The sequence below is a fragment of the Vicugna pacos genome, chromosome 13, assembly GCF_048564905.1.
Source record: "Vicugna pacos chromosome 13, VicPac4, whole genome shotgun sequence".
NCBI classification, from domain to species: domain Eukaryota; kingdom Metazoa; phylum Chordata; class Mammalia; order Artiodactyla; family Camelidae; genus Vicugna; species Vicugna pacos.
In genome coordinates this window covers 33,691,445-33,714,448 of record NC_132999.1, presented here as the reverse complement: position 1 = coordinate 33,714,448, position 23,004 = coordinate 33,691,445, and the positions used below count along the sequence as shown (strand labels likewise).

Sequence of the window (23,004 nt, the reverse complement as noted above, 5' to 3'; positions counted from 1 at the left end):
CCACACCTGATGCAATTTTCTCTCCCCACTGTACAACAACCCGCATATGTCAGGAACTTTTCAGTGAAAATAGTTAACTTTAAAACAGGGTAGTATACAGAAATGATAAATTCCTCACATGAAAAACTATTCATGATGTTGGACTGCCTGAGTCCAGCCATACAGCCTGATAGAGACTGAGTCTCGAAAATTGGCCCCAGGCTGAGTTCCGACCTCCGACACCTGTCACAAACCAAGCCCCGACCCCAGGCACTGGCTAAGCCCGGACCGGACACGCACGCTGTGCCCAGAGCTCATCAGAGACGGCGCCCTACTAGGTCTCAGATCGAGCCCTAAGGAGAGCCCTAAAGAAGCGTCCCCTTTGGCTGTCCACCCCCCGCAGCAGAAACGGGTCGTGACCTCGGGCCGTTCTGAAGGCCCTAACTGCTTTGTCCCGGGCACGCGATTCATTCACAGGTCCCCCCGCCCCATTTCACTGGCAGGGGTACCTCGCTGTCCGGTCTTTTCCTCAGTTGACTCCCCGCGGGGCTGGTCGCGCGCACCCCCACCTGCAGATCGCTCCACCGAGAACGCGGAAGAGGCGGTACTAGGCTCGAGGGGCGGGCCCGACCTAAGAGGGGCGTGAGGGGGCGGGGCTGCGCCTGCGTCCTATGGACACGCCCAGGGAGAGGGTGGGGACGAGCTAAGAAAACTGCGCAGGCGTGGTAGGAGAGGGGGAGGGGCGGTTGCTGGAGTAGGGGGCGGGGCTCAGCTCCTTCCGACGCTGTATTTTAGGAGTGCAGCTCGGGAAGCGCCGGACTGGGGAGGCCGAGCAGGACAGGTGTAATTTTATTTACCGAGAGTCCATCCCAGGAAGGAATTTTTTAAAAAATCCCCTTTCTGTATGGGGAAATGCCGCCAGTCTCTTTTAAAACGAGAACTAATTCTGTAAAACTTCTTAAAAGATTTGGCTGTACTTTCACCATGAGAATTTCTTCCTGAGTAAAGCATTACCCCCAGTAGTTCAAAATAAAAAACGTAAAAGTTCATTTCTTGGAGAAAATAAACTGCAAATAAATTAACGTTTCAACCAGTCGCCAGTCCCTCCCCCAGGCTGCAAGTATGATGAGGGAATGAGGGTGCTGACTTGGGGTTAAGTCAGGTCCTGACTCTGAGTGTGCTTCCTCCGTTGTGAAATGGAAGTAAACATCCCTTCCCTGCCTGTGTCAGTGTTGCTGTGAGGGTCTGGTGAGCAATGCTAATTAAAGAGCCTCTTGAACTCCCTTCCCATCCTGCACCTGACAAACGTTTATTCCCTTTCCCCTTCTGGGCTCAGTTTTCTCATCTGTATGATGGAAGGAGGTTTGGAACATTGGGGGACATTCAGGGATTTGCTAGATTTCCCAATCTGGATGAAGGCTGAAGAGCGTGGGGTGGGGTGGGGGGGAAGCTTCTCCCAAGCTTCTGTATTCAGTCATTCCAGAAGTCCCCTGTACGTGTTGACCTCTCCCACCATCACCTTTCAGGTCCATCCAAGCTTCAGCTCAGAGGCCATGTTGGCCTGTTCTCATCTCTGTTCCCTGAATGTCCAATAGCCAGATGATCCTGAGTCACTCAGGCCTATGTTCCAACCCAGGTTCTCAACATGGCTATTTCCCCCACATGGCAACCAGAGACGAAGGCTCTGGGGGAGCTCAGAGGAGGAAGGGCTAAAGGAAAGTCTCCCCAGATCAGATGGAGGTTTAACCATCCCTGTGACTCCCTTCAGCACACACTCCACACAGCTCCTAGGAAGTGGCAGCAGGAAACCTCAAAGAGGCTGCAGTGTTCATGGGGGCCGAGGGTAGTGGGGCATCCTTTGCTCAGGTGAATGCTCTGTCCTAAGGTGGGGAGAATGGCTTGCTTCCCTGTTCCCTGCTCCAAATATTTTTATGGATCTTGAACCAGCAGGAAAACAAAGCCTTTTGGATCCTGGCTGCTCAACGAAATTATCCCTCTACCCTCAATACATTGCCTCTCCCAGAATCCTCTCCTGCCAAGTTTTGCCCTATGGAGGTCTCTTTTCTCTGTGTCACTGAGGCCTCGGCTCTCTCTTCTATCTCCTCCTTTCTCTGTTTAGTCTTCTCCAAGCATCCCTCTCTGAATTTCTCAAAGCAGTTTTGTGAGGGCTTCCTGATGTATTCAGACATTCCCATGTGAGATGCAGGCCTTAGCCACACAGTTCTGAGATAAATCTACCCTCACATGGCATATTCTGTATGAACCCAGAGCCTTCAGTTTCTGAGATGTCCAGTAATTGAGGAGGTAGTGACTGACCTGTCATAGGAAATGTGCAAGTAGAACCACCTTTTAGGATGCTGGACTGGGGCCTCCTCTGATAAGCCAGAAGAAGAGGCAGCAGAGTGGAGGGTCCTACAGATCCTAAAGCAGTGAAAGGAGGGAGACTGGGTGCCAGGAAGGAAGCCAGGCAGCTCGCCAAAGACAAATGTGATTCAACAAGCTATTAAATGTCAAGCATTTAGAGCTGTACCTAACAGAGAGTATTAATTATTATTATTGTGAATGATCCACAGACTGTGAATAATGAAGGAGCTTAGAGATCAATGAGTCCCTCACTCCAACACCTGGTCATGAAGTAGATGGGGGTTTAGAGGGGAAAGGGGCCTGCCAGGGTACCATGGTGGCTGGGCTGGGACTAGAACCCTGGTCTCTATCTCCCAGGAGAGCCGCTACACAAAGCGAGGTAGAAGGAAGAGCTCTTGGTGGGCCTCTGCTAACTCTTAAGAATCAAGCTATTTTTCAGCTCTTGTCTGGGCAGCTAGAGGGTAAGGGGTGGTGGAATGACAGCAAGACCTGAGCTCGGAGCCACCAGCTTCTCCTGGGGAATGAGCTCAGGAGACAGCCCCATGTCCCGCCACCCCAACTTGGAGCTCTAGCCAGCACCCAACAGATGGCCTACTTTTGAGAAGGGCTTCCTCTGCTATGATTAGGGTTAGGACTCTTATTTCTGCCCTGGACCTTAACCCATTAGCCTCAATAAACCACCCAGATTAAGGGGGTGGGGTGAGAATAGCTAGTGCCAGGTGACCTGAGCTAAAACAAGGAAAGACTCTCCCAAGAGACTGAGTTCCCCACTCAGCACCAGCCCTCCCCACTCTGAGGGTCCTAGCTTAGCCCAGGAATTCTGGGTCTTGAGTTCTTAGAGCCCTGGGAAAACCTTGGTGTCTCCACCCTGTAGAGCTGGGCCAGACATGACCACACCAGCCAGCCCTCCACATGGCCCAGGATCTCAAGACAAAAGCCTCCCTGCCCCACTTTGGCCCAGTTCCTTCCACAGCCTGCCTAAGACACATGTGGCACCCAGACCACAGATTCCCACCAGGGCTTTTAGTTTGCCTCCTTTATTTTACCAAAAATAACAACAATATAATTTCCCTCTGTTTCACAAAAATAGATTCCCCCCACCCCCACCCCCCATCCCACCCACCTCAATGGTCACCACTGGCCATAGCCTAGAATCCGTTTTCCAATCCGCAGTCCTCCTTGGGGGAAGCTATGACCCCCCCTTCATGTCAGAGCTTCTGGCAAAGCTGCCAGGCCAGCGTTTCTTCTGGGAGCTTCTCTGGAGGCAGCTGTCCCAGGTCCAGCTGGCTGGCCCCAGGAGCCCCATCTGCTTCCCCAGAGAGCTGGCAGCTGCTGGGCCATGGAGAGGGGCATGATTTTGGAAGCTTGGCTCAGCAGACAACCCCAGCAGACCTGAGGGGGTGGTGGGCACTCTAGCATGAGGCTAGAAATCCTTGCTGAAAGCAGGAACAGCTGTATCCTGGAGAAGGGCGGTCAACCCCTCTGTCTACGTGCATCTCATCTCCCTGTGCAGTAATCCACAGGCTGCGGGTGGGAGTCAGGACCCCTTGGTTTCTACTCCACCTCCACAAAAGCCTTGCTGGGAGGTGCTGAACAGTCTCTCTTCCCTCTCCTCCTGGCTTCACTTTCCTTCTAGGCGCATGAATGATTCTGTGAGTGAGACTGGATGATCCTCAGGTCCCTTCTGGCTCTCCATCCTGACCTCCCAGCATGGAGCCTCTGGAGGGGAGAGCCCTGTCCCTGCCTCAGTTTCCCCACCTATGGGTCTGGGCACAGGGCTGGGCATGGAGGCGCTGAGTAATGGAGCACTGAATCAACATCCCAGTTTCTCTGCGGATAGATCTTCTCTGAGATCCAACCAGCTGGAATGTCTTAGGGATGGTTGGGAGGGAGGCAGGTAGTTGCAGGACAGGGGCTCTCTAAGCCTGGAAGGGTCCATTCAGTAGCTATGTGGTCCTCAATGCCCCAGATGGGAGACAAGGCTCCAGAGTTTCCCAATTCAAGTTCACTAGCTCCATGGGTTGGAGGATTATCTTGTGCTGGGCTTCAGATTCTCGCAACTACATCTGGAGATTAAGGGAGCTGGACTGGAGTATATGATTACTGATTTAAGGACTGGGGACCTTTGTGGACATGAGAGATCACCCCCAACACCCAGGAGGCTGTCTTTAACCAGGCCTTCCTGGAGGCAGACGGATGAGTGAAATGACAGTTCATGGGCATCCCTGGCTGAGCAAATCAGAACCTGTGCCTGAGATGAGCCAGGGCTTAAGGTACTCAGGGCAGAGTCCCCCTTCCTACCTCCCCCTACTCCCCAGAACTCATGCTGATGGAAGACGGTAGCCTGGAAGGTTCAAACATGGAGCTACATCTACAACCACATTCTGTGCACTTATACTCATGGTCAGACACACCGAATGTGGACATTGACTTGTCATCACTCCTACAGTGGTCATGATCTGATGGCCCTAATCCCTACTTCATTCCATCTATCAACTTACCTAACATTTATGGAGGGCCTAGTATGTGCCAGGAAGGGTCTAAGGCAGCTAGCTCTCACAGACACACCCCATGGTCAAAATCACACACATAGCCACATATACACACACATCATCTGTGTCCACTCACACACAGGTGGCTCACACTCTTGTACCTTTCTGGCCACCACCTCAGCCACATCTACATTCCCCAAACAGGCTTGGGAACCACCGTGGAAGGGTCAAGTATCAGAGCAGAAACCCTCTAGACTTCACGCCAGGGGTTTAGCTCCTTCTTTCCTCCTGTCTGCCCACCTTTGCACTCTCCCCTTCCCCACTCACAAGCAGTCAGGGGGACGTGTGGGCAGACTCCTGAGAACCAGAAGTCCAGGGGCTTTGGGTCTGTGGAAGGGTCCCAGGCCTTCAGGTTCCTCCGCTACCAGACTCCTGAGGGTCTCCTCCCCTGGCCATTCTGTTCAGATGGTCCATCTCATGGGCAACAAGTCCAGGCCTGGGCTCAGTGACAGATCCGCTCCGTCATTTCCCTCTGCAGAGACACAAGGTTGGGAGGGGTCAGTCAGAGCTCAACCTTCCAGGCAGCCCCTTCCCAAACCACAGGACATGGCTATTCTTCTGCCTGAGTTTGGTCCCTTCCTGTCCCCTACCTGAACTCCAGGTTGCAGATCTGGGTTTGTAAACTGACACTTGGATGAATATGCTATTCAAGTATAGAATCCATTGTTAAATGGATTGCAGCTCCCTCATATATCCTCTTGGGTACTGGATTTTCTTAAAGCACGTAGCCTTTGGATCTGAAAAGTCACAGAGGCTAGCCCTGCTCGGGAAGGGCAGTAGGGGCTTGGCCTTACCAGTGGTTCCAGCTCCCGCTGGTCCACCAGGCTGAACTCGCGGATGAAGTAGTAGAAGTGCTTGTAGCAGGTGTTGACATGTGCCTCAGCCCCCATGCTGAGGATGCTGTCGAAGTGGTGGATGTAGACGTGTACAAAGACGCGGAAGAGGCGGGTCAGGATCTTGGTGCAGACCTGCTGGAAGTTCTTGGGGAAGGGAACTCCTAGGGGGTGGGATGGGCAGAAGTGGGGCATCAGCATCCTGGTGGTGAAATTCTGCCCAACCCTGGCCTCCCACACATAGGCAGCCTTACCCAGGATGGCCTCTTCCCTAGTACTTTCCCCGAGATCGTAGTTCGCTTTCTCCCATACTTCCCTTTTAAAGAAAGCACAAATCTCACTGTGTCTCTCCTCTGCTGAAATACAAATCCTCTTCCAGATTTTCCCACCACCCTGGGCAGGACTCTGCAAACTTGTTGTTTCATAGACTATAATGGAAGTTATGCCAAAACTCTCCCCAGGAATATGTGCATCTGCAGGTGCTCTCATACCACACCCCTGGATGCAATTCCAAGGGGAGTTTGTCAGCCTCTGGGGTCCATTTTAAAAATATGGGCCTTCAAGACTGAATCCTAACTTCCCATCATGGCACCTGTTCAAGGCCTTTCAGGACCTAATTCTGACCTCCCTCTCCAGCCCCGCCTGACTCCTTCCCTTTCGCAACATTCACACAGTAGGCTCCAGACCCTAATCTTGAGGATTACTAACTCTTCAAGAACTAGTTCATATGAAAACGTATATATGTATGTATATGCATGACTGGGACATTGTGCTGTACACCAAAAACTGACACATTGTAACTGATGATACTTCAATAAAAAACAAAACAAAACTAGTTCAGGTATCTCTGTCCTTCAAAGAGTCAGTGACACTTACAAGAACATTCCATCTGTGAGCCAGGCCCTGTGCTGGGTCCCTTGCACATTTGGCCTGGTGTGGTAACGGGTAGGACAGCCAGTCTAGATATGATAAAATGGAGGTGCATAAAGGCAGAACCACTTGTCCAAGGCCACATAACTATTAATTAGTGCAGACTGGAGGCAGGATTCAAACCCTCTTTGCATAACACTGCAACACCCCTCAGAGATAAATACCACATATCCTGCCAGAGAGAAGGTCCAGGACCTGTGAAAAAGGCACAATTTCTGCATAGTCCTCCACGCTTGCGGTGGAGATCTTGGTGGTTACACCCTCTTCTCTGCTGTGGCAGAGCCAACCAGGGTTAAGACACAGACACCTGGGACCTCACCGGCTTGGGGGTTAAGTCTAGAAGGGAACAAGAACCCAGATCAGGCCCACATTGGCTTGCACGCTTGCACACTTCTCCTTCCTCACTGCTCTTGGGTGGGGCTGAGACCTGTCTCCTGGTGAGCCCTTCCAGGCCCAGCTGGGGTCCCTGAGACTTGTCCTGCCCATTTAGACTTGGGACTACGGGCCCCAAAAGACCTGAGCTGCGGTTCTGAGTCCCTCCTGATTCAGTGTACTGTCCCTCTCTTGGCCTCAGTTTCCTCCCAGGTGAAATGAAGATACCCATGTTGGGCATGAGAGTGCAGGAAATGTACCAGCTGGGGAGGGGTGTGGGCAAAGAATTGTGACTCAAAGCCCTCAGCATTCAGACTTCTCTTCTTTGAGCCTGACCACTCTGCCCCACCCATCTCTGATTCCCATAGTCTTAACACAGAGGAACAGAAGGCCAGGTGGGTGAGGCTGCTGTGATGAACAGCCTGCTCAGCTCAGCTCCTGAGCTGACATCCCTTCTCACTGCCCTTGGGTGGGGAAGCAGGGCCAGGGTGACATCACTCACCTCCCTTCCACACCTGCCCAGGCTGCCCAGCTGAGGTAAGAAAAGGCCCATGGCTTGTGCCTGACAAGGGAAAATTCTGCCTTCTGGGCCGCTTGAGGTAGAAATACCATCCAGCCCCCCAATCCTCACCCCCTTCCCTTTCCTGGGGCCAGGAGTCAGAGGGGACTCCCAGGAGACTGCAAGTCAGATCAACCCAAGGAGGGTGATTTGCTAGCAGCACCTTGATGCACTTGTTCTATAAGGTTCTGAGAATCAGAACCCTGGTCTTGCCAGAGTGGTCTCTAGAGGGACATTCAAGCTTCAGACAAAAAGAGGCCCCAAACTGGGATTCAGGCAGTGCTTGCTCAAGATGCCTGATCGTGAGCACTTAATCCCTCTGAGCCTCTGTTTCCTCTTCTACAACACTGCTGTATCATACTAAACGCCTCACCGGTGCAATGGGCTCGGCTGGCCCCCTCCCTCGGCGGCCAGGCCCACCCTGACCGCCAGGCGGCACTCACCCACGCGGGTGGGAAAGACCTCCTCGTCGTTGATGAGGCCCTCAATCCAGTCCATGAGCAATGCCATGTAGCGCGGCGCCGAGAGCTTGGCTGGCCGCCGGTACTGGCGCTCGTCCTGCCAGCGGTACTCGTAGCGGGGCCCTCCGGCCATGACCGGGCAGCTGCTCTCACTGCAGCGCTCAGCCATGGTGCCGTAGATGAGGTTGATGCGGTTGAAGAAGTCCACCACATGCACGGCGATCCAGTCATCAATGTTCTCGCCCGGCGGCAGCCTGACCACACTGCGCAGGTCCAGGCCCGACTTGAGCGAAGCCTGCGCCTTCTTGTACAGCTCAAAGCGCTGTGTGCCCGGCTCGAAGCGCTTCCGCGGCCTGAACGTCTTGTCCTTGGCGAACACCTGCTTCAGGCACAGTGCCATGGCCAGCCGGGGTCCAGCGCCAGATGTCCGGGGGCAGGACCTGCAGATGCCCTGCCAGGGCCAAGGGCATGGGGGAGCACAGTGGTCAGCTCCTTACCAAATAGCCTCACTTCCCAGCACATCGTTTCCCTCTCACCTGTCAGCTTTTGGCCAACCTCTGCAGCCTCCGCCTGGAAGCTAAATCCTCCTCACCCCTCTGCCCAGTGCCAGGCCCCATTTCCAGGCTGCCATAGCTCCCCTTGCCGAGCTCCAGAGCCCTTCCATCTTGTTTTGTTTCCTTTCCACTTTCATTGTGTCTCAGAGAGGACTGGGCCTGGGCTCCAAGCAAGTGCTCCTCAGACATGCTGTGGACCATAAAGGGAGGTGGCAGAGGCTTCCTGTAGGCCCAACAGGAGGCAGGGGTCTAGATGAGGTGACCTCTGGGGGGAGTCCCATGGGCCAGCTGGTGCAGCATGGGAGAGCCTGGCTGCATTGTGCTGGGGGAAGGGAAGGGCCCCCCTGCCTGTGGCTTCCTCTGGGATATCCCGTAGTCCATCCGGCCACCGGGGATTCCCAGGGAGCAGGAGGGACTTTTCTACCAAAAATGTCCTTTCCTTGTATTACTCTGAAAAGGGAAAGAGCCCTCATATGGTCAGCTGGGTGACCTCTGAGTGTGGCTACAGGCGCTGGAAGAGAGGGAGAGGATGGCAGGTCTAGAAGGGCACCATTTCCTCCAGCAATGACTAGAGATCCTGCCTTCCAAGCCAGCCTCCTCCAGCCTATAACCCAAACCCAAACACCAAACCTGAACAAGCTACTGGCCCCTCCCATTGCACCTGATATTCAGTAGATATTCTTAGAACACCTCTATTTGCCTGGCACTGGGAGATGGGAAAATGCAGTCACATCACCCAGCTGGGCCCATCCAGAATTCAGAAGAATTTGCTTTGCCTCTCATAACTGAAGGATCTCAGATTCAGAACAGACTTTGGGGACAGTGATAAGAGCCCCAGGCTTAGAGGCAGGAGACCTGGGTTCTGGTCTCATCCATGGCCGCTGGGTGACCCCTGGAGCAGGCATGGATTTGGCCCATGCAACGTCCTGGGTCACTTATAGGCCAAGTTTTTGGGACTTCCAGGGTAGTCATCTAATTCCCCCTGTGAGTATGTGAGCTCTTGGGAAATACAGACCCAGGTACCCACTGGAATTTAGCCAAGTACTGCCCCTGACCCCAGACTGAGCACTGAGCTTTGGCTCTAGGGTGAACTCTGACTCGGTCATGACCCTGGTCCATTTGAGCCCTGGACTCTAACCCTTACTGAGACTTAAATACAGACACAAAGCCTGGCCTTGACCTCAGAGCTGACACTGGGGTATTTTCCTTTCTCACATCTCTAGTAACACTGGGACAGGTTTGGGGAATGGAGGGTGGGAACAAGGTGACAACTGGGTGTTGTAACCAAAGGCACAGCACATGTGGATAGTCATGTCAGACAACAAGTCAAGCTAGTGGAGAAGTCTGGAACAAGGGTTCTTCCTTGTACATATAACACGCAGGCCAGGAGGGTGAAGTTAAGCAAAATGAGAGAAGTTTGGAGAGTAGAGGCAGGCCTCCCAGCAGGACCTTGTCCTCCTGAGAAAAAAACCTCAAAGATGTGGCAGGTCACCTCATATACCCCCAGCCCCTCGACTTCTTGTCCAAATAAGTCCCCAGTGTGAGACCTGAACTTCCTGATCCAAGAGAAGAGTTCCACACTTCACTTGCCTCCTGCATTCTAAACTCTGCTTGGGGCAGGTGCTTCCGGAATCACTGACACTGCAATTCTGTAGGGTCCCTCGGATCTCTACCTTTGCACAGACCCCCTTACTAACAGCTACCAGCAGACCCTCACCCTGGTATTCAACACCTCACCCTAGCTTTCCTGCTTCACTTCCCTAAACCTACCACCCTGGCCTTCTTCCTGACCCCCTAAACACGCCCCTCATTCTCTTGCCCCTGTGTATTTTCTTACACCGGCCCCTGGCCTGACTACACATGATCAGGTTGAATGCTACCTCCTTCCACAGCCCTCTCTACTGAACCCAGATCTCTTTGTCCTTGGGTGGAGGCTGCTCTTTGGCCACTGCTGTCCCCCACCTGCCCCACCCCCCAGCCTAGGTCAGGGTCTGGCACATAGTCAATGCTCAGGCTTTAAGGAAAGCTCTGAATCAAGAATCGTAGGATTGAAACAACTCTGAGAAATCAACTGGCCCAACCCACTTCTTGTACAGATGGGGAAACTGAGGCCCAGCAAGGGGACTTCAGGAGCCTGTGTTCACGTAGCAAGTCATAGGCAGGGGATCTCCAGTGGCAGAGCTGGACACTGGGATAAGGAGGGGCGTGACAACGAGTAAAGGACCATTTTCCTGCCCTGGCTGATGGCTGGTCTGGTGGAGATAAGGGGAAAGAGGGAAATGGAGGGAAAGAGGAAGCATCTTCCCACCAACTAGACGGACCTAAATCCTGTTCCCTCTGCACACTGAGCCACCCCCTCACCCCACAGCAACTTGCCTGTCCTGACCAGTGAGCCAGAGTCCCACCTTCTTGCTGTAGAATTTCAAGGCTTGGGTCCTTCCCCAGGGAAATGAAAGCTTGGGGTGGGGGACAGATAGGTGCTCTTCTATCCATGCCACTCCTGTCTTCACTTCCCACTCCCATGCTCTGAGTTTCTATCTCTCACAGAATTTCAGTCCCCTCCCTGAACCATGGCCATTCCCTCTCTTAGCTCCTGTTTCCATCTGGGTGTCCTTTTACTCCTGAAGTGGCCATTGATGGCTGGCCCCCAGGGTGGGCATCTGGATTTCCCAAATGAAGACCAGAGTGGCCCTGCCTGCCTCTGACCCTCAGCCCCCTGCCAGGGTCACACCTGCCACTCCCCTAAGCCTGGCCCAGAACCTCAGCCAGGGGCTGGCCCCAGTTTGAACGGAGAATCCAGCCTAGAGTTGTGCGATGTGTGTGCGTGGTTGGGTGGGTGGGGTGGGCGGGACGGCTGAGGGCAGAGAACCAAGAGAAAAGTAGAGGCGAGGACTCTCAGCTTTTCCCAGCGGTGCTCAGACACCCACGCCGACCCCTCAGCCTCCCCCTCGATCCCCGATGCCCCTCTCTTCCCAGGCCAACTTACAGGATAGACCGGTCGTAGGACCCAGAGGAGCGGCCTGAAATTTCCGCCTCCGAAGACACGCCCTCCTCAACCAAAGCGCCCCCAACCCGTCCCCGACTTTCTAGCTCCTAGTCCCGGACCCCAGACCAAGGAGCGTGGCCAGCCTGCCTCCGGGCGCAGGTCGCCCCCGGACGGTGCCACGCCAGGACAGCTGACGAAATGAAAGTGGAAGCGAGCCTGGGCCGTGAGCGCGGGGGCCGCGGGGGCCGCGGCGCTCACTCACGGGGTCCGCCGGGTGGGTCAGCGCGAGTCCTCGTCTGGCCGCAGGTCACATCCCCATCGCGTGGTCGCCTCCTTCTACCGGCCCTCTCGCCCGTCTGCCTGCCTGCCCAGCTGGGCCCTCGGTCGCCCTCCCGCCCCTAAGGCGACGCCAACTCCGCCCCGGCCCTCCCGGCCCAGCCACGCTGCGGCCACGGGGCGGAGAAAGGGGCGGGGGAAAGGGGCGTGGAAAGGGGACCCCCCTCCCAATACCCCCGCCTTTCCGGAAAGTCCATACAGTGCTCCCAGCTTCCGCCGGCAAAAGACTTAACTGAGCAGCTGGCCCTCTCAGGAGGCAGCCTCAGTGTCCTCGACTGTAAAATGGGGACAAGCCCTGCTTCTGTCTGGAGACGAAACAAAGGAGGTGCTAGATAATGGTAGTTTCCTTGCCCTCCTAGAATCATCTGTGTCTCACTTGTCCCTGAGCGCAGTAAGAATCAGATCTGGCCTGTCCACTCCCATACCCTCAGCTCCTGGTATAATGCCTGGCATATAGCAGGCATGGTAATACCCATTGCTGAGTGAGTGAATGAATGCATGTATGCATCAGGAATCTTGAGCTGAGCCCCTCACCCCAGCACTGAAAGGATTGGCCCCAAAGGACTGGTCTGTTCAAATAACAGACTTTCAGCTCCCCAACCAGGGCTAGGGGCTTGGCTCAGGCCAGGCAGATTCTCCTCACTCTGGCCGAAGCCACCCCATTTCCCCCCACCAGACCTTTTCCCCAGCTGTTCCCAGTTTGGAAAAACTTCTTTTCTTCCAACCAAATCCAAACACTTCAAGACCTGATCTGCTTTCCCTGCTTTTCTACTTGGGTCCCTCTCTGAGGGCAGGCAGATTCTCGCAGCAATGCACACGGTGGGCCCAAGCCCAGGGACCAGTTGGCTGCTCTGTCCTGGGATGAGGGGAAAGACTGGAGGGAGGCCTTCTCGGGTAGGAGGACTGAGGCAGACAGATGGGCTGCAGAAGTCACCCGGGAGAGTATGGGAGGTGAGCAGGCAGGGTAGGGGAGAGCTGGAGGCAGTAGACAGGAATTTATGTGGCACAGATGCCCTGCTGGGCTCCCCTCATGTCTGGATCTTCTCTTACTGGATGATGTGAGACTACACTGGGTCCTTAAAAATCCCAGTTCACAAAACTGAGGATTCATTTTTTTGTTGAACACCTGTTTTTGCCCTAGTCTAAAGCTCTCTCTTTTTTGATGTCTGAGTCTTAACTCTGCCCTAAATCCTCTATAAGCAAATATTTGCATGCTCTAGTGTATGCAGAAGGAATTCAAATCTTGTCCTTCTAGATATTTGTTTGATATCCTGATCAATATCGTTTATTGAGCATGACTGTGCACTGAGAGCAGGGGGTCAGGTGATGGAGCTGACCCAGTCGCTGACCTCAGGTGCTGACAGGTTAGTGGGGGAGGGACAACACACAGAGATGACACAAGGTCAGAGCTCAGTCATCCGGATATAAGAACACGGTTATGGGCTGACAGTGAGCACTTTGTAAGAGTCGGGTTATCAGGAGACACATGGAATACCCAAAGTGGGCACTTTGAGAAGAGTTTAAAGAAGGCAGTATTTAGAGAAGCAGTTGTGTAGGGAAACCACAGGGATAGTGCATCACCAAAGGAATAGCAGCCCTTTGCCGTCTGGCCTAGGCTGGAGGGGTACTAGGAGGCAGGGGTCAAAGTGGGAGCTTTGAAAATGGCACTCCTGACCAGAGCTGTAGCCTAAGCTCCTGGAGGGGCATACCCAGCCCACAGCAATCATACCGCGACGGGGCAGGGGTAAAAAGGGGCCTCATTCCCTCCCTCTGATTTCTGGCCAGGTTTTCCCATTGGCCAAATCCTACTGGATGGAAGCTAAGGACAAGGGAGCTTGGTGCAGCTTTGGGGCCTAGAGCTGGAGGAGGAGGCAAGAGGGTGTATCTGAAGGGCAATGGAAGATACTCGGCACGAGGGCCCAGGGACTTTAACTTCACAAAGGAAATAGAAACTGCTCGTGCTTTCCTTATCATTCAGTTCTAAATATTTCATAAGTTCACTGTCATTTCCTCTTTAACTCGTGGATGATTTAGAAGTGTGCTCTTAGTTTCTCAATGTATGGGAGGTTTATATTTTTCTTGTTGACTTCTAATTATATTTCATTGTGGTCACAGATCACGGTCTGTAAGATTCTTTGGAATGTGATGTGTCTCCCTCTGTGGCTTTGTACATGGTCATTTGCTGTCCCTCTGAACCGGGTTTTATAAGACAGGCAGGAGTTTGCTTGGTGAAGAGTGAAGAGTGAAAAGCACAGAATCTTACACTGTGGGAACTATAGATGGTCCATTTTGAAGGAACTTCAGAAATTCCTAGCTCATCCACAGGGCCCCCAGGTGTCTGCCTCAATACAAACTGACAGGCTGGCATGTGGGATGGGAGGCAGGTGGAAGGGGTGGGAGAAGCCAGAGATAGCCCGGATCCCTCAGACACCTGTACCCCCTTCCTGTGGCTTTCAGTCTGGGCTAGAGAGATGGTGTTCTTCCAGGAGGCTCTGCTGAGGCTGAGAAGACCCAGACCTTGGAGAACAAGGTCCTGGCTTTACCATGTATTTGCTATGTGACCTTGGGTTAGTCCTGCCCTCTCTGATGGCACGCTGTGACACCACAGCCCTGTATATCTACACGGGTCAGGCACTGTTCCCTGAAACTACTTCCTGAATATGATCAGTGCTCACATAAGGCCCTGTCTCTGAAGCTTGGCAGGAGTTATTGAGGACGTAGTTGGAGATGTGTACCCTGCTTCATTGCACAGGCCAGGCTCCTTGATGGAAGAGCCAAATGGCAATAGAGTGCTGTCTAGACCTGGGCTCCCGCCCTGCTGTGTGTCTCTGGGAAAGCCTCTGCCCCTCTCTGCCTCAACTTTCTCCATCTGGACCACAAAAGCATCTTCCAGCCATGTTATTCCAAGTGCCTTATCAGGACCAGCTTCCTGCTCCTGCCTCTGTGGGTCTGTCTGTACCCAGTGACTCCACTGATACAGAGTGACCTCTCCCTGGGGACTCCCCAGCCCCTCCCATGCCAGGAAAGGCCTCCCATTCCCACACTCCTCCCAGAATGAGCTACAGTACCCCCAGCTCACCCCCCTCAGGCATCTGCTTGCTCCTGAAGCCCTGTGTGGCCCACCTTCTCATTCTGCTAAGAAATGGTTTCTATTTCAGCTTCTTCCCTCCCTACCCAGAGGCAGGGCCCATCTTGGGTATTCCATCCTGGCACGTTGAGGAAGAAGCAATGAGCACCCTCACGGCAGTAAGACGAATTGAGGTTGGACTTCATTTAGCTTGAAGAAGACAGGGTTGAAGGGAATGTGATCGGGAAGACAAGGTTGAGAAGCATGTACATTAAAATTCTGGGTGACCTATCTGAATCTATTTCCCCTTCTGGAATATAGAAACAACAACAACAACAATAATAATATCCACCTGCTGAAAGAGTTGTGGGGATCAGAGGTGACAGTCCCTGCAAACAGCAGGCTTCTAGGGTGCTGCTTTCAAGTACCCTGCAGGCTTTTGTGTAGACGAGGGATTATATTTGTTTCTGTGGCCCTGGAGGGCGAGGGACAGAGACCCAGGACAACATGGGGAGACACTTGGCACATCAGAACTATCTGGCCCTGTAGCCTGGGTGTTACACTCACTTCTCTGGAGGGAAGTGTGCAAGCAAAGTGGCACAGCCCCCTGTGCTGCGGGCTTCAGGGGAGTTTTAGTCCCTTTGAAGAGCAGGAGGGCCCTCTTGACCCCAAGAACCTCAACTCCGAAGTCCTCCTCCCTCCCGCTCCCTATCCACCCCTTGAGTTGGAGGCATTGGCCTCACCTCTCCGGGTTTCAGGTCCTCCATCTTGGGAAGGAGACCCCTAGAGGCTGTGGTGGAGGTCTGGGGTGCATAAGGGCCCTGGGACAATTCCACAGCTCCACTGGCCTGACCTCGATATGGTCCTCTCCCCCACAAGCGCATCCTCCAACCGCTTGGGTTAGTTCCCAGCTCACCAATGTCCCAGGCTCAGCCTTGTGTGGAACCCACCATGAGGCCTGCACAAGAAGTTCTGTCCAACCCTATCCCTTCCTCTGCCACTGTGGTGCCTGCCTCACATTCAGCCTCTGGCCGCCTGCCTGGAGCACCATCCCTGCTCAAAGCCCCTCTTCTACAGGAGAGCTTCCTCAGACTACCCTAGTCCCCATGGTGCTCTCCTCCTTCCTCCACAGCATCCTTTCTCCAAGTGTGTTCAGTTACACCTACCTCAGAGGTGCCAGTGGGGATGAGGGTTCCTTACAGTGAACCATCTGATTCTGACTAGGCCTAGAATTCTAACTGTCAGTTACAGGAAGGACTGGGAATAGAGCAACAGGTGAAATGACACTATGGGGATGAAATCATCAAAGTCTAGAATAAGGAAAATTCTATGGGACAGATTCTCAAATAAATAGCAAGGAAACAGGAGATGAGGGGAAACCTATTAATTAAAAGTGACTTAATATGGCATACTGCTCAGCAATAAAAACAAACCAACTAGTGATACTTGTAACAACTTGGAAGGATTTCAAGGGCATTATACTGAGTGAAACATTCAATCTTAGAAGGTAACATGCTACATGATTTAATTTATACAAGTTCTCAAAATGACATATTGATGGAGAACAGATCAGCAGTTTCCAGGAGTTAGAGTCGGGGTGACCATAACAAGCTAGCATGAAGGACTTTCTCTGGGTGACAGTTCTGTATCCTGATTGGGGTTCCACACACCTATCTATACATGTGAAAAATTTCATAGATTTATATACAAAAGGAAAAAAATGAAAAATGAGTACATATAAAAACTGGTGAAATTGAAATAGTCTGTGGTTTTAATACACTCGTACTAATGCCAGTTTCCTGGTTTTGACAAGTCTACTATGATTGTGTAAGATGTTATCACTGGAGGAAGCTGGGTGAAGGGGACACAGGGATTTTGTTGTAAAAATGGTACAAAATACACACCCAGTTGCAAGGTATGGATCTTATTTGGATACTAATTTGAACAAGCCAACTGTAAAAAAAAAAGTTATGAGGCATTTGGGAAAATGTGAACATGACTACACTTTTGATAATATTAAGGAATTACTGTTATTTATTTTAGGAATTTTTTAAAAAGTACTTGTCTTTTAGAAATATAAACAGAAGTATGTATGGATGAAACAATATGATGTCCAGGATTTGGAGGGAAAGTGGGTGGGGGTATAAATGAAACCAGATTGTCATGTGTTGAAATTTTTTAATGTGGAGTCATAGGGACTTGGGTTCATTATACTCTTGGCTCTATGTTTGAACATTTCAACAATAAAGTGTTTAAAAAAGGAATCACACTAAGGGCAGATTTCTGGGCCTCTTCTCATAGAGATTTTGTTTCAGTGTCTCTGGGGCGGTCTCACGAATCTGCCATTTAGCAAGCTCCCCAGCGATGTTTATACAGAAGACTGAGGTTTGAGAACCTCTGCTGTGGACTGAATGCTTGCAACCCCCCAAATTCATATGTTGAAAACTAACCCCAATGTGATGGTATTTGGAGATGAGGCCTTTGGGAGGTAATAAGGTCATGAGGGTGGAGCCCTCATGAATGGGATTAGTACCCATGTAAAAGAGACCCCAGAGACCTCCCTTGCCCCTTCCACCATGTGAGGACACAGTGAGATGACAGCTGTTTATGACCCAGGAAGCAGATCCTCACCAGACACTGAATCTCTGGATGTTTTCATCTTGGACGTCCCAGCCAACAGCACTGTGAAGAATAAATGTCTGTTGTTTATAAGCCACCCAGTCTATGGGATTCTGTTATAGCAGCCTGGGTGAACTAAGATAATCTCTTCCTGTCTCCTGTATTCCTTATGGGGTGGGGTAAAAAGGGGGGACCTCCAAGAGGGGCTAGGGTGATATATTCTGGTAATAATAGTGGTAAATTAGTATAGTTTTAACATGTTACAGAGACAGCATGGTGGGGTGGAAACAGTACATCTGTCTCATTCATTTGTTCATTCTTTCATTTATTCAATAAGTACTTACTGAGGGCTTATTAGGTGGCAGGCACTGTACTGGGACCAGGTATAGACCTTGTCCTTGCTTTGTGGGTGATGACAAAGCCTCAGTCCTCTGAGATCCAGGCCCATGTGTCCCACTTCATAGCTCATAAGACTGAGGCTGCAGAAGATCATTAGCAAGCAGTAGGTCAGAGACAGGGGCTCTTAAAGGGGAGAGGTGCTTGGCTATCACTTAGTCTAATTTCCACAGAGCACATGGGAGAACTGAGGCACAAGGAGCAAAAGGTATCAGCCTGAAGATAAAAAAATGATGATAAAAGCCATTCAGTGAAGGTTATCTGTACCTTGAGAAGCACGGAGATGCATTTTCTCACTTCTTCCTCTCCTCAACCCTGGAAGGGAGGGACGTTTGTCTCTCTGTGGCTATTAAGTTGTCCTTCCCCTCAAGAGGGAGGGATAGAGGGGCAGGAAAGAGAGAAAGACAATTCCCCTAAGGGGGAAGAAAGCATTGGACATGTTAGCATGACACCCAAACTCTTCCCTGCAGTTCTGTCTGGAAAACCCCTAGGTGCCATCTTGGCTTCTTTTCCTGGAGGTAGGAAAATTGTGTCCCCCACAGCCAGAAGGCAGCAATTCAGGCAGTGGGTGGAAACTACTTCTTGGTGGAGACCCACATTGCAACTGTGGAGTCTGAATTCCATGGCACGTACAACCCGTGACTTCCCTCAGTTGTTACCCAGTTGGTCATGGGTGCACTGGGGCCTTTTCCAAGAAGCAGCTCTAGGAGCATAGCATCACCCAAGGCTAAGGGAACTAAGGGTGTGTGCTCTTCCCTGCCAGGAATTCTTCCCCCATAACACCGGCTGCCTGCCTGGAACCAACTCTCCGGGGGGAGACTTTGGCACAGACAGGTCTTAGTGCTTTGCAGATGGACTCCTTGGTTAAGCCCGTGAGATTCTGTCTCCCCTTTGGATTGTAAACCCTGGAAAGTGGGTTCTTATATTTTGCCTTCTCCCATGGAACACTATAGCAACAATGGACATTTGTAAGGAATTTTCCTGTTTATAAAGTGCATTCGCCACTCTGGACATTTTTGAGTCCTGCAGCACCCCTGGGAGGTGAGTACTGGCAGCAAAAGGCAAAACGGCTTGGCCAAGAGGCACAGCCTGAAAGCCTTGCTCCACTCACGGTCCCCTGCATGCCCTACACTGCCTGAGTGCTTAACAGATGACCCACCCAGTAATTAGGGAAAGGAGAACAAATGTGAAAGGGGGCTGGACACTTTCCTAAAAATGTTATCCTGGGAAAGTAGGTGAACACAGACATTTGTACCTGGATCCATGCTAAAGCAATTAACAGCATTAAGATCATCCACCATCCTCGGTAACCTTGATACCACCTTAGATTTCTTGCGTACTCTTTTGATACCCTCACAGAACCTGCTACACAGGTCATAGGCTACACAGATAGCACCCAAAAAAGAAGATTTAGTGTGAGCCGCAAGTAGAAAAGGGGAAGGAGATGGAAGGAGATCAAGAACAAAGAGAAGGGATTCAGAAAACAGAAGGCTACCTGAGGATCACTTGATTTCTAGATTGGAGGGTCGCCTGCTTCTGGGAGGAAGGCCACCACTGAGGTCCCCAGAGCTCTCCTGACCTTCACAGCAATTCCATCTCCATAGGGGCACTCAGAGGACACAGTGCAGGCTGTTGGCTCTGAGACAAACTGAGAAGGGCAAGACAGTTCTAGACAATCAATCCCAGCTCCAATGGGGTGTGAGTCTCCCAGCCGAGCTTTGCAGCCAAGTTCCCATCCATTCTCCATCATTGCTGCCTGCCCAGCTCTCCATCCATCAGCCCTCTCTGCTCCCTTATCACAGGCAAGAGCCAATGTACACACGATGGATGGAGAGCTTCAGCCTACCACAGGCAGCCCACAGTTCTCAGTGCAGCTGCAGGGGCCAGGCACAATCATCCAGTGCAACAGATAATCCAGCATTTGGCTCCAGGGGTCGTGTTTCTAGGGGAATTCTCAGCTCTCACAATCAAATGAGGAAACCATCTGGACTTCAAGAGTCTCAGAAGGCCTCTGCTTTCCTCTGTTGTCCCTCAAGATCTGCACCCAAAGCATGCTAGGAACAGCTAGCCTCTTCCCAGAAATGTACACTAGAAGCAGTCAATAATCAAATCCTTATTTTTCAGATATTTTCTAGTTGTGTTGCCTGGGACCAAAGCGCAGAGAAAATTTGGAACAAAGAGATGGAAGGAATGCAGCTACCAATACTCTGTATGATGCAGGGGAAGTCACTTCACCTGGTCTGGTGCCTTTTCACTCGGCTATAAAATCACTAATTTATTGCAGGGTTTCCCAGACCAGGCTGAGTCTCAGAATTACTTAGAGATTTAAAAAAAAGAGTCTCCCCGACTCCACCCAGACCAAAAATATCCATATGTCAGTGGTGGGGCCTGAGAATTAACATCTTTGGCAAGTTCTTCAGGTGCTCCCGATGCCCAGCCAGGTGGGTAAATTGCAGGCTTTCATCTCTTTGAGCTTTAAACTGTTATGTCTAGTGAGTTGACAAGGAATTAAAAAGTAGAGGTTTGTAATAAGGAGTAACTTGGTCTGCTAAGCCATCCATAGATAATCTGGCAGGCCCTGCACCTTGGCCTAGAACTTCAAGTGCTACTGGCTCCTGACCTGGACGTCAATTCCCAGGCTCTGGGTCCTGCCCTCATTCCTCCCTTCCTTTGCCCAGGTGTGGGCACTGGGTCTAGCCAGCTGGTGACTAAAGAGAGAGAAATGGTGGTCACTCCAACCTGTACACTCTGGTTTGGGCTTAACCCAGCATTCCCCTCCTTGCTCCTACTCCCGCAGCTTGTGAATCCAGCCTTGAGAATCTTGAACTCCTGGCATCATGCTCTCTGGCATGATTACTAGAGCTCAAGCCTCTTTAAATTTTGGGAAGAGAATTTCTGACAATGGCAACATCGTGCAGGAAAAATAGCACCACAGAAACTTGTGTTCCAGAGGATTTACATTCCAGAAGCAGAAGGTCCCACCTCCTCTATATAGGAGACGTGTGCCTTGAAAAGGTGAAGCACTTCATCTACACTTTTACACTATTATTCTTCACTTTTGTTATGTGAAGTCCAGTGCTAAGTACTCTATATATATCATTTAATCTTTTTCTAAACTTTTGAGCTAGGACTATTTTTTTTTTAATTTACAGGTGAGAACACAAAGGCTCAGAGAAATTGAGTAACTTGTGCAAAGGCAGAGGTGAGATTCTATTTTTTAAAAAATTACTATCATTATTTACTCTTTTGGGGGGGTAATTAGGTTTACTTATTTATTTATTTTTTTAATGCAGGTGCTGGGGTTGAACCCAGGACCTCATACATTCTAAACAAGTGCTCTACCACTGAGCTATACCCTCCCCCCAGAGATAAGATTCTAATTTAGCCTTTACTCTTAACATCTACGATGCTGACTTCCAGTGTCTTCATTTGTAAAATGAGAGTAATGTTCCTCAGTATTGTTGAAAAAGATCAAATAGAAGAGACTTACGTAGTGGAAGCAAACATCTCCGAGTCGGCTGGGAGTCATGCACCAAGTGAGCTCAGGAAAACACCTCTCTGCTTCCTACCTTCCCCTGCAAAATCAGTGCCAAAATACAAGATCTCAGCTGACTGGAGGCAAGGCCAAAACGGGAAAATAAATGTGGGCTGAAGAAATAAAAATGCAGGGTGGGGATTCATGCCAAATCACAAATGCAGGAATAATAAAATCACAACAAAAAGGATCTGGGGATCATAGTGGACCAAAAGTCAAACTACCCTGTAGTGATGTTTCAAACCAAGGCAAGGATTTTGTGGATGGGAGGAGGGAGTGGAGATCAGAGCGGGTAAGTGAAATGCTTGAGGGGATACTACTGCCATGGCAGATGTAGAAAAAGACCGAGGGAAACTGAGTATCACATCTTTTGGGAGGGACATGGGTTCTGGGCAATAGAATCAAGATTCAAGTCAAGATGTGATGGCAATACTGGGCTCAGATCAGCCAGATGAAATGAAATATGTGTAGAGGCCCAAAAGTCAAGAGTTGCTTACTTTTTCCAGTAGGAAAAGCCATGTTTAACAGCAGATTGTGAAGAGAGCTGAGGATGGGAGTAGGGAACGAGGGTGAAGAAAGGACAAGGTGGAGTCAGTAAGGTGACCTTATCACCGAGTGATAAGTCAATATGATAAGTGATAAGTGGCAATGTGGAGAGGAGACTGCTGGGTGGGCCAGGACAACTCCCAAAGGACTACTGTCCTAAATCTACTCTGGTCATCCCACAAGGCCATCTGGGGCTCAAATCCAGGCCCTAACCGTGAGGTGGACACTGCTGAGTTTGTCTGTCCAGAAGCAGGTGGGGGTGCTGGTTCATATAAAGAAAGACAGAAGATTGTTTTATCTGCTGAAAAGACTCTAAGGCAAATTGAGAGCTAACTTCACACATCAGCAGGAGAAGCTATGAGGCAGAAAAACGAACAAAACTATTTTTGGAGGCTCCAGCTATGACGGGCCCAGGAAGCCCAGGAAGGGGAGGGAGAGGTGGCTGGATTTCAGTGCGGGGTGGGGATCACGCAATCACACAGGGCTGTCACTGCAGGGCACAGGTCAGCCAGCAGGGTAGAGAGCTCCCAGTCCCTGGAAGTTTTCAAACAGTGGCCTAATGTCTTGGAGATGCTGTCGCCAGGGCTGCTAGGTGGGTGGGAGGTTAAACTAAACCAGAGTTTTCTCAGTCTTTCTTGGAAACTGCTTCTTCAAATGACAGATTATGGGAAGCCCAGTAAATAAAACACTGCTTCTCTGGTTGAACTGAGGACAAAGACCAGGCTCCCAGGCTCCCAACCTCTAAGGAACTGTTGGGATGTCTTGAAGCACAGTTGAAAACTAGTGACTAGACAGTGTCTAGGTTTTTTTGTTTGTTTGTTTGTTTTTTGGTCTTTTTTTAGAGGAGGTACTGGGGATTGAACCCAGGACCTCATGCATTCTAAGCATGTGGTCTACCACTGAGCTATAACCTCC

The 23,004-nt window shown here is 51.1% G+C and overlaps 2 protein-coding genes and 1 non-coding gene across 7 annotated transcripts in view; all 3 read right to left on the bottom strand.

Annotated features, from left to right (window-relative positions):
- The window catches only part of MKNK1 (MAPK interacting serine/threonine kinase 1), a 39,314-nt gene extending 38,697 nt beyond the window's left edge, over positions 1-617 (bottom strand). For 3 of the 4 annotated variants that reach the window (XM_072974508.1, XM_031684218.2, XM_072974507.1), the window contains exon 1: positions 489-617. The gene's annotated coding sequence lies outside the window, so the exon portion shown is untranslated. The remainder of the gene's footprint in view (positions 1-488) is intronic. The other variant, XM_072974509.1, reaches the window with a different exon arrangement.
- A 2,855-nt stretch (positions 618-3,472) lies between these two features.
- On the bottom strand, positions 3,473-12,029 carry MOB3C (MOB kinase activator 3C). 2 transcript variants are annotated; one of them, XM_006200444.4, is made up of 4 exons: positions 11,853-12,029; positions 8,033-8,501; positions 5,690-5,892; positions 3,473-5,367 (listed from the first exon to the last, which is right to left on the bottom strand). In XM_006200444.4, the coding sequence occupies exons 2-4, from the start codon at positions 8,448-8,450 to the stop codon at positions 5,338-5,340; spliced, it is 651 nt and encodes a 216-aa protein (XP_006200506.1). In that variant the 5' UTR covers positions 8,451-8,501; positions 11,853-12,029; the 3' UTR covers positions 3,473-5,337. The 2 variants fall into 2 exon arrangements, with proteins under 2 accessions (XP_006200506.1, XP_015091615.1); XM_015236129.3 differs by lacking the exon at positions 11,853-12,029 and adding an exon at positions 11,591-11,846.
- A 10,902-nt stretch (positions 12,030-22,931) lies between these two features.
- TRNAS-AGA (transfer RNA serine (anticodon AGA)) lies at positions 22,932-23,004 on the bottom strand. Its single transcript has one exon. It is a non-coding gene; the product is annotated as a tRNA-Ser (tRNA).

What these genes read in the sequence shown, in the direction of transcription:
- MOB3C (XM_006200444.4), bottom strand. Translation starts at nt 8,450, where the DNA reads ATGGCACTGTGCCTGAAGCAGGTGTTCGCCAAGGACAAGACGTTCAGG. An exon ending in GGTCTTTCCCACCCGCGTGG is followed by an intron (nt 5,893 to 8,032) that starts GTGAGTGCCGCC and finishes CCCACCCCCTAG; the next exon opens with GAGTTCCCTTCCCCAAGAAC. An exon ending in AGCGGGAGCTGGAACCACTG is followed by an intron (nt 5,368 to 5,689) that starts GTAAGGCCAAGC and finishes GTGTCTCTGCAG; the next exon opens with AGGGAAATGACGGAGCGGAT.